This window comes from Camelina sativa, chromosome 2 (assembly GCF_030686135.1).
Source record: "Camelina sativa cultivar CO46 ecotype springtype chromosome 2, ASM3068613v1".
NCBI lineage: Eukaryota > Viridiplantae > Streptophyta > Magnoliopsida > Brassicales > Brassicaceae > Camelina > Camelina sativa.
Window position 1 is genome coordinate 15,554,597 of NC_141881.1, and position 10,307 is coordinate 15,564,903.

The window sequence follows — 10,307 nt, forward strand, 5'->3', positions numbered from 1 at the left end:
TCTCTAGACCTTGAAAAACTTTTTTGTTTATGGCTTTCCAGATTGCTCTTAAAATTCATGGTAATTGAAGAAGTTGATCAGGATCACCCTTTTGAGAGGCACCCTTCGACGAGACCAGAGTCGGAGATAAATCCCAAACTTCACACGAGCGAGGACATTCAAAAAAAACATAATTAATTGTCTTAACCGCAGAGTCGTACATTTTACACCAAATGTCACACTAGATAACTCGGTGTATCTATTTACTTTTATAGATAGATTACTAAAATATTTACTTTATATTCTTTTAAATTTAATTTTATTTTTAAAAATCTAAACCCGTACATCGGGCGGGTCCTAATCTAATTATATATGTATCTTTCACTAAGTAATATTATATATGTATATGATATTAAATATGTTATCAAATTATTTATTTGTCAAGAAAACATTGTCAATAATATGTATGTTATATATCATTTAGTAAAGTAAGTTTAGTATTTATATAGATTTATGCAAGAAAACATTAAATGATTATATTTGTACTCAATAATTTATATTAATATAAAATATTTTATGTCAAAATCCTACGTAATGCGCAGGTACAGAATAAATATCCATGATTCGTTTTCTTATACTTTTGGGATGATGTCAAGAGAAAAGAAAAAAGTAGTTTATATCTTCTGTTTTTAGTAATCAACGAGATATAACCACACCATGTTAGTTATGCATGTCCGACTAAACAAAATCTGAATGCTACGAAACTAATATCTTACAAGTAATATCTTAATTAAGTAAAACAAATGGTTGGTTTTACAGTTTTACGTGAATATCTACATTATACTCTTCTTTTACCCCAAATAACAAGTAATAATTTTATTTTTTATGGTATGAGAATTGCATTTATAGATAAAGATCCGAATCGGACAACCTCGGAATGGGCAAGGCAACAAGAGGGGTCTTGAGCTTCAAGACAATCCCAAACTTCTCTTCTAAATCCAACACTTGTCCTTCCGGTATCTTCCAATCGAACGAATGCAACAGTGTCGCCAGAGTGTACAAAACCATCCTCTCGCCGAGTGCTACGCCGGCGCAAATTCTCCGGCCAGATCCAAACGGAAAATAGCTATAATTGACTCCAGTGAAATCACAAGTGTTGTTATCAAGAAACCTTTCTGGACGAAACACTGTTGGGTTCTCCCACACATTTGGGTCTCTCTGAATAGACCAAACATTGACGAAGATCTTAGTGTCTTTAGGGATAGTGTAGCCGCCCACCACTGCGGTTTCAGCCGGACGGTGAGGGACTAACAAAGGAAGGGTAGGGTGAAGCCTAAGCGTTTCTTTCATAATGGCTAATATGTAAGGAAGTCTAGTGATGTGTGATTCTTCAACAATATTGTCTTTGCCGACAACTTCGTCTAGCTCTTGTTGTGCTCTTTTTATCAGCTCCGGGTTGCTCATTAGCTCAGCCATTGCAAACTCTATCGTGTTTGTTGATGTGTCTGTGCCACCAACCACCATATCTTTCACACATAAACAATAACATTAATGAACAAATCACTTTTCATAACAAATGGTCGGAACTTAAATTCACCGACAGACTTTGCAAATGAGATCTAAATTATAACAAATATAACTATAAAACCACAATTCCGTAGTTTCGTTAAATTATGTTTTTGCAGATCAATGATTCCAAACTACCAATACTATTATCCTAAAATTATAAAAATGAAACAATTAATTATATACCGTGAGTACGGCTTTGACATGGTTAGCGGTAATGGGAACCTCCGAGTCACTTTCTTGGTCCTTTAACTTCATCAAATATTGCACGAAGTCTTTGCTTTCACCATCATGATCATCTCTTCCTTTTAGCCTTTGCATATGCTCAATGGCTCGATCGAGTACCGCATCGAGCTCTCGAGAACACACACGCATCCTCTTAACAAGCCCTTGAAGATCGAATCTCGCTAGCCACGGGAAAAAGTCAGAAACATTAGGCTCACCCAAAAGCCCGGTTAACTCAGTGATAACTCCTTTAAACTCTGTTCCGACACTCTCCATCTCGTCTGCTTCCACCGACCCTCCCCATAACATATTCATAGTCAGATTCAACATCGTCAAAAACAATTGATCTCCGACTTTAACCGGGGATTCTTCTTGACCTTGCTGGTATAGATATCTCGTTCTTTCTCGGACTTCTTTGCGTCGGAGCTCGTAGAAAGAATCCAAAGTCTTGCGGCTAAGGAGTTTGAGAACGCAGATTTTTCTAAGCTGTCTCCACTCGGCGCCGTATGGTGACCAAACGATGTCAATACCGCCATATGTAGCGGCTCGGCCAGTGATAGGAACGTCTCGGTTTGAGAAATTGATATCTTGATCGTTCAAGATCTCTCGAGACAGCGATGGAGAGTTGACCACGACGGTTAGTTTCGAGCCAAGATTGAGTTTGAAGATTGGACCGTGTTTTTTTGCTAGGTTTGCAAAGTAGGTATGAAGGTCCGGGTCAAGAAACGGGAGGTTCCCAACTATAGGTAGCCCTCGTGGTCCAGGGGGTAGAGGCGGTTGTGGCGAGCGTTTGGAGATGTACCATAGAATCGATAAGATGGCGGTGAGAATGGGAATTGCGTAAGGAGTGAGATTAAATGTGTTATCGGGAAAGAGATTTGAAATCGGAGACATTTTTGAATCTTGCAGAGTGTTTTTTGGGAAAGAAACTATGAGGTCATCTAAGAAAGTAAGAAAAGGAATGTGGATAGTATTATTTCATCGTATGTCATCTTTACTCTTACAATATAGTAATATCTATACTAGTATTTTTGCAGAAGTTTTTGCTCAAAAATACGTTTTGAAAAGTTTTGCATTTAATGCATTGAATTTAATATTAGTTACCAAAAATTTCAAAATTAATTATAGATAAAACTTAAAAAAATAAGAAAATCTGTCTACCTCATTTAAACATAAATATATGGTTCTCATTTTTATTTGAATTTATATTTATCTTATCTTGAATTATTCTATAATACATTTAGTTAATAAAAATTGTGATTTTTTCTTGCATATGATGTAATAAAATTTTTTAAAAACGGACATATATTACTCAATAGATTAATAAAAAAAATACGGATACAATATCCCACATCCACTAAAAAATTGGGCAATAGTTCAGAGTCATACTATAAAAGAGACCAAAATGATTCAGAATACAAAGAAAGTTTAATTTATTAGGCATTCAAAGTTAAAAAACTTTTATTTGGTTTATTCCAGTTCTTTATTTTAAATATTTTTAAAAGTTAAATATTATAAATATTTATATTTTATAAAACGAATAAATATTATAAATATTAATATTTTTAGAAAGTTAAACTTTTTAAAATATTAATAATACTTAAAAGTTTATGAACTTTCAAATATTATAAATATTTAAAAAGTTTAAATATTATAAATATTTCAACTTTTAAAAAAGTTAGAAGACTTTTAAAATATTAATAAAATATTTAAACTCGTACGAAACTTCAAATATGAGAAATATTCAACTGTTTTAAGAATTCTAAGTATTATAAATATTTAAATTTTATAAGAAGCGCCAATCTTATAAAATGTAAATGGTTACAATCTTAATAAATAACATATCAACTTAATCTAATATTTATAATACAAAATAATAAATATTAAAAATTAAGATGATATAGTGCGAATTAAAATATCTCGAGACGGGGTTATATAGTGGAACGGGTTTTGTCGATATTTATATAAATTGAAAATATCATTATTTCGGTATTATACGGGTAAAACATCATTTCATTATTTTGTTAACACTATTGGTATCAGAGAATAGACATATCTAATTAAATTGATTAAATAAATATTATGTAAAAAATAAATTATATTACAGTATTATATGGTTTAAACTATAAAATTAACAATTATTATACAATTATTTAACTAATAAATAAAACTTATAATATAAATATTTTAATTATATATAATTTGTCCCGCGATATACCGCGGGTCCTAATCTAATAGTAGTAATAAATCAATAATAGAGGTGATACTTCCAATGTTAATAAAATAGGAAGATATTGCAACTATGGACCCTGCATTTAAAGAAAAACAAAACCAATTTGAAAAAAAAAAAAAATGAAAAAAGGGGAAAAAGCTAATAATTTCGATGGCTTCTAACGTCACTAACAGGGGACCATTTTGTTGAGGAACAGGGGAAAGCTTTCCAAAAATTTGAGATAGATACAACACAATTGATGAATTTAAATGGATAGAACGCTACTTTCGTTGTTTCGACTATTTGACGTGAATATCCATGAGTGATGAGTCTCTTTGAAAATTCGGTCGTCGAACTTTTTTTCTCGTTTTACAAAAAAATATCACCTTTTGAAGTTTTCAATGCGATTTTTATAACTAATTTTTAGATTTGTGTTTTTTTTTTGGTAAGGTTTTTAGATTTGTGTTTTATCCAAATTTAAATAAATCTATATATAGGTTACGATGATTTAGTTGAGGATATGTTAAATAGTGGTATGTTCATATATTTAATTAGGAGTTGTCCCGTGCTACGCACGGGCTTATCTTCATATTTGTTCTATTGGCAATTTTTTTAACTGTTAGATTTTCATTTTTCTGTATTTTGTTTTTTAATTAGATTTTTTTGATAAAAATGATATTAATTTTGGGGGGAAGAGTATGTATCTTTTTTTTTTTTTGTCATCTGATTGAAAAACCATAAGTTTGAGAAAATACATATTGGAAAGAAAACAAGGGAAACATAAACAACAAATACTTGATAATGAGGCTTAAACAGCCCTCCAAGTATGACTAAAAAAACAAAGCAATGAGTCGGACTGCCTTATCACTCGTCCGTTCGCAGAATATCATGGAGCCAGGAAGGGCCTCCCAAACTCAGATATGATTGAAGTCTTCCATCGCGGGTGACACTCCCTGCAATGGCCCTTGCTGCTTTATTTGCTGAGGAAGCTATCTGCGTACACTCCTAGACCATCATGCTGTTGAGCATAAGTTCAATTTCACGAAGCAGAGCCCGAAAACGAGGCCAGTCTTGGGGAGAGTTGATGGCCTGAACCACCATCGCTCTGTCAATTTCTATGATCACCTTATCAAAATGTAGCGTCTGTAAAGCTTCTAGAGCCCAGCGGATGCACTGTAACCCCGCCAGAAACATAGAATCACACCTATTGAAAGCATCTCGAGCATGAAGTAGTACTTTACCATCAGCATCTCGAGCTATCCAGGCACCACCAACCATTGCTACCTTATTGACCCAAGACACAACAACATTACATTTAATGACCCCCGCCGGAGGTCTGAGCCACCGACCCTCCAGGATAGTACATTTCCGGTCCCATGTAGCGACAGATTGTTCAGCCTCCTGATGAGCTTCTTTCCACAGCCGCGCCTCCCAGTATGCCTTCGTTACCAGTTCCAGTGTGTCACTGTGCTTACTCTGAAACACCAGTCTGTTTCTGCCCTTCCAGATTTCCCACAACAACCAAGGAACAACCTCACGCACCTCGTCAGGCACAGCAGGATCCTGTATCATCTTGTCAAAAAATTCCCAATTCTTCACAGTGTCATTGTCAGAGAACCCTTCGCTCGGTAGTGGTATGTTAGCTACAGCAAAGGCCTGTCGAGCAGGATGACAACCAAAAAGGGTGTGGCTAATAGTTTCCACAGTGGTACCACACGTCATACACCTCAGATCAATTGGAATACCGCGAGATGCTAGCCTCTCCGACACCGCAAGCGCTCCTGAAAGCATACGCCAAAGAAACGTTTTGATTTTTGGGACAGTGTGCAGCTTTCAGAGATTGGCTTTCAGCCTGGTAGGTAGTCTCTCCTCCTCAGATGGGGAAACGTATCTCGTTGTCAACGAACTCGCTAGCCAATAGCCACTTTTCACCGAATAAGCGCCAGACTTAGTGTATGGCCATATAGAGTAATCACTCGTAGAATCTATAAACTTCATAGCCAATACCTTCTGTGCATCCAAAGGAGGGAATACTTCTTTTACCTTAGCAACATTCCATTGTCCACTTGTTGAGTCCTTAAGGTCAGCGACCTTGAGACCAACCTCGAAGAAAGTTTGGAACCGGTAAGGGGCCCTAGGATGATCTTCATGTATCCATTTGTCCAACCATACCAATGTATCCTTGCCATCCCCTATGACTCGCAGAAGTCCTTGTTTCAAGAGGTCTCGCCCATGTAGTATACTTCACCATGCATAAGAGGGACGAGAGCCTAAACCGCAGTCCATGATGGACTTACCCCGGAAATAGCGACTCTTGAAAAAACGAGCAACTAGGGAATCAGGGTTGTTTAGCATACGCCATGACTGTTTTGCTAACAGAGCCTGGTTGAAATCTTCGATGTCTTTGAAACCCAGCCCACCCTCAGATTTGACTTTACATAGCTTTTTCCAGGCCACCCATGGGATCTTTCTCTTATCTTCACTATGACTCCACCAAAAATCTCGCATTGCACTTGTCAGTTTGCGACAGAGGTTCTTACTTAATCTGAAGCAAGACATTGCATAAACGGGGAGAGCCAACGCCACTGACTTGAGCAAAATCTCTTTTCCGCCCAGTGAGAGTGACTTTGCATACCAACCATGCAGCCTCTTTTTTAATTTATCTCCAATAAAAGCTAACAGGGCCTGCTTTGAACCACTGAAACACTCAGGCAGACCCAAGTAAGAGCCCGCACCACCTTCTGCATCAATGCCTAGTGTAGCTTTTATCATCTGTTTGACTTGGTCATCTGTTTTAGCACCAACCGTTATCGCAGACTTAGAAAAATTGATCATCTGCCCTGACGCTCTACCATATAACGATAGACAGTCCAGGATCTCCTTACACTCCGCATGAGAAGCCTTGCTGACAAAAAGACTGTCATCTGCGAACAAGAGGTGTTGCACAGGAGGACATATCTCATTGAACCTGAACCCAGTTAGTCTTTCTTGATCCTGTCGACGCTGCATAACATGTACCAGGCCCTCCGCACACAAAATGAAGAGGAAGGGTGAGAGGGGATCACCTTGCCGTATACCTCTGGCCGGACTGATGAAACCATGTGCACTGCCATTTATGAGGACAGTATACGACACTGATCGAATACACGACATGATCCACTGTGTCCACTGGCTATGAAAGCCCATCTTTGTAAAAAGTACCTCCAGAAAGCTCCATTCTACTCTGTCGTATGCCTTCGACATGTCGGTTTTGATCGCAATATAATCCTTGCTGAACTTTGCGTTGGTACGTAAGGCGTGCACGATCTCATGAGCTATAAGTATATTATCAGATATCAAACGCCCGGAAACAAACGCACCTTGTGTTTCGACACCAGCTTTGGCAAACAGCGCTTTAAGCGGGAACAAAGAACGTTGGATACAATCTTGTATAGGACCAAACACAAGCTGATGGGACGCATATCCGGCATTGTGTTAGCGTTTGGTTTCTTCGGGATGAGACATATTTGTGTATGATTCCAGTCTGAAGGGAGGATACCAGAGGTAAAAAAACCTTAGAGCCCTCTTCATAGACTTCATTCCCGTTCTTATCCATCAGTGAGACTATCCGGTTCTTCATCCGTTTATAGTTAACACAACCATGAAAATAAGCCGTGTTCCTATCTCCCTCCCGCAGCCATGCCTGTCGACTCTTCTGTTTCCAGTAAATCTCCTCTTCCTTGAAAGCTTCTGAGAGATCGCGTTTAACTTGTTGAAGCTTTTGGAAATTTGGGAACAGTTTGGTAGATTCCTGCTCAAGTTCCCATTTGAGGCGTTGGATTAGGCTATGCGAATTTGTGTTTGCTGTCCGCTTCCATTTGGATAAAGCTTTCCGGCACTGAATCAAGTTTTCAGAAACTGTTCTTCCCATTCGCGAACTTTTACTCTGCCATGTTCGTTGCATAATCTCCATGGTCTCAGGCCGTTGAGCCCATCTTTTGTCATAGCAAAACCGTCCTCTAAACAAGCCAGTTTCACCCACAAAGCGCGTAATTATTGGTCTGTGGTCTGACCCCATGAACTCTAGATATTCAGTTCTGGCCCTTGGAAAAAGATTAAACCAAGCACAGTTGCCAAAACTTCTATCCAATCTAGATTGCACCCAGACATTTTCTCGCCTACCTCCCCAGGAGAAGAAATTGCCTAAACTCTGCACCTCTTTCAGTCTACAACTTCTTGCCATATTACGGAAAGGATAGAAGGACCATTCTGGGCGAGGAGGACCACCCATCTTCTTCGAATTGTCCATGAGTTCGTTAAAATCCCCCGTGAGAAACCAAGCCTCATCCCGTTGGATGCCAATTCTAACTAAGCGCTCCCACACCTCATCTCTCTTCTGCCTAACTGGGTCACCGTAAACGAAGGTGGCATAAAAAGACAGGGCTCCTTTTGTGATTCGTGTGTCTATCAGTCGAGAATCAGAGGACAATATCTCAACTGTATATGTATCTTTCCAAAACAGAGCCAAGCCTCCACTCAATCCCACCGGATTGACAATGTGCACCTTATCATAACCCAGCCAGTCCATCACTCCTACAACGTGATCACTGGAGTTTTTAGTCTCCAGGAGGAACAAAAAATCTAGAAAATGGTCACGACGCATTTCCTTTAGACGTCGAACTGCCGAGGTGCTCCCTATACCTTGACAGTTCCAACTGGTGATACTCATTGGGAATTGGGTGGTTTCTGGGGAACCACCAAACCTGATTTCAGAACATTATTGTTGAAAACTCCCAACTGAGACTCTCCCTGCGCTTGGAGGCCCATACCATTCAGACTAGCACCGTGTGATCCATTATCACTTTGACCGAAACCTTCCCCTCCTCTCTTGAAAGCTTTCGAAGACACTTCACTCTCATTCTCGGGTTTCCTTTTGGAGGATGTGCCTCCTGAAGAGGAATCACACGTTTCCCTGGACCTAGTCATTAGAGTGGTCCGAGGAAGCGAGCTCTTACCGGTTTTCTTTCGCTTCCAAGAGGATGTTGCAGAATGAGCCTTCCCCGGTTTACGAGAAATGCCATATCCTGCCGTCTCTAATAGCCCAATGTGGAATCCACCCGGTTATGCTAATACTATATTGTCCGCTGAACGCCTAATAACATTTGTACCAGCATTCCCGTTGTTCACTGCAGCTACCGATTGGAGTCGTTGTGTACCATCCCCACTAGCCTTATTCCCAGTTGCCTCCTTGTCTCCGCTGGCCTTTAGCAGCATTGGTTGTGTCAGAGTAGGCGGCGTTGGGTTCCCATAACCAAAGACCAGTCCTTTATCTTTCTCAGTGTGTTGAGTCAATGTCGGAGGAGCTTCCAGTCGAAGCATTGATCTTTGAGCCCGCGAGTCATGAGCAATAGACTCTAGTGTAGCCTTCAGTGCTTGTTCCCGTTGTGCAAGCAGGGCAGGGTCTCCAGATGCTAAGAACTTTTTCATTTCAGTCAAAACCTCTGGAGCCACAACATTGGACCTCTGGGCAAAACCAGGAGGAGCTGTTGGTTGTAGGAGGGGAAAGATTGCCTTGACCAGATCCTGAGGGAAGAGATTATCCCGGGTTGAGGTTCCAAACTCTAACTGCTTCTCCCGACTCACAGATGGGCCACCTTTTTCCCTCTGTTCCTGACGCAAAAAAGGGCATCGCTGTTTATCATGGGTGAGGCGCAAACAATGAAAACATCGCTTTATGACTCGCTCATAGTCCACATCAACAGCCGCCGTGAGTCCTTTTGGGAGTTGTAACATCTTCGTCTTGGCCAAAGGGTTTGAGACATCAAAGGTCACCCGAACACGAACAAAAGAGTTGTATTGAGATTTAAGTGGATCAAAAGCAATCTCTTCCACACACCCCACTCTTTCCGAAATAGCCTGAATCGTCTTCAGCGAGAGATAGTTCATGGGAATGTTGCTTAGCCGGATCCAAACAGAGAAAGTGGAGAGGAAGTTTAAAGGCGGTGTTTCCATCCATCTTTCCAGAATCATTCCCCAGTCATCAAAGGTCCAAAAACCGGTCTTCAGAACCTGCTCCATATCGCTTTCCAATTGGAAGATGAATTGAAATCTATCTTTAGACAAAGCAATCCCATGTACTCGATCATAAACCCCCCAGATCCGTGGCATTTTCATGATCATCTTAGCCATACTTTGACATTCTGGGTTAAGAAGCCGACCCAAAATACTCGTACGGTTCTCTACCATGACACTACACTCGCTATCCTCTGTGAGAATTACAGGACTGTCTTCCGTAATCGCCATAGACTCCATCGCCAGATTCAGATGCTCCGCCATCAGCAGTAAG

The 10,307-nt window shown here is 39.7% G+C and overlaps 3 protein-coding genes across 3 annotated transcripts; all 3 read right to left on the reverse strand.

Annotated features, from left to right (window-relative positions):
* Positions 1-749: 749 nt before the first annotated feature.
* On the reverse strand, positions 750-2,755 carry LOC104718236 (flavonoid 3'-monooxygenase CYP75B137). Its single transcript, XM_087483568.1, has 2 exons — positions 1,733-2,755; positions 750-1,507 (listed from the first exon to the last, which is right to left on the reverse strand). The coding sequence occupies exons 1-2, from the start codon at positions 2,662-2,664 to the stop codon at positions 883-885; spliced, it is 1,557 nt and encodes a 518-aa protein (XP_087339694.1). The 5' UTR covers positions 2,665-2,755; the 3' UTR covers positions 750-882.
* A 2,232-nt stretch (positions 2,756-4,987) lies between these two features.
* Positions 4,988-5,773, reverse strand: LOC147948678 (uncharacterized). The gene has a single exon (XM_087468140.1). The coding sequence runs from the start codon at positions 5,771-5,773 to the stop codon at positions 4,988-4,990; it is 786 nt and encodes a 261-aa protein (XP_087324266.1).
* A 42-nt stretch (positions 5,774-5,815) lies between these two features.
* On the reverse strand, positions 5,816-8,690 carry LOC147948679 (uncharacterized). The gene is made up of 3 exons (XM_087468141.1): positions 7,536-8,690; positions 6,280-7,429; positions 5,816-6,174 (listed from the first exon to the last, which is right to left on the reverse strand). The coding sequence occupies exons 1-3, from the start codon at positions 8,688-8,690 to the stop codon at positions 5,816-5,818; spliced, it is 2,664 nt and encodes an 887-aa protein (XP_087324267.1).
* Between the last annotated feature and the right edge of the window lie 1,617 nt (positions 8,691-10,307).

Coding starts and splice junctions, on each gene's coding strand:
- LOC104718236 (XM_087483568.1), bottom strand. CDS start 2,664: ATGTCTCCGATTTCAAATCTCTTTCCCGATAACACATTTAATCTCACT. Junction 1,508..1,732: donor CATGTCAAAGCCGTACTCAC/GGTATATAATTA, acceptor TTTATGTGTGAA/AGATATGGTGGTTGGTGGCA.
- LOC147948678 (XM_087468140.1), bottom strand. CDS start 5,773: ATGCTTTCAGGAGCGCTTGCGGTGTCGGAGAGGCTAGCATCTCGCGGT.
- LOC147948679 (XM_087468141.1), bottom strand. CDS start 8,690: ATGAGTATCACCAGTTGGAACTGTCAAGGTATAGGGAGCACCTCGGCA. Junction 7,430..7,535: donor TCTATGAAGAGGGCTCTAAG/GTTTTTTTACCT, acceptor GCGTCCCATCAG/CTTGTGTTTGGTCCTATACA. Junction 6,175..6,279: donor CAAGAGTCGCTATTTCCGGG/GTAAGTCCATCA, acceptor TGCGAGTCATAG/GGGATGGCAAGGATACATTG.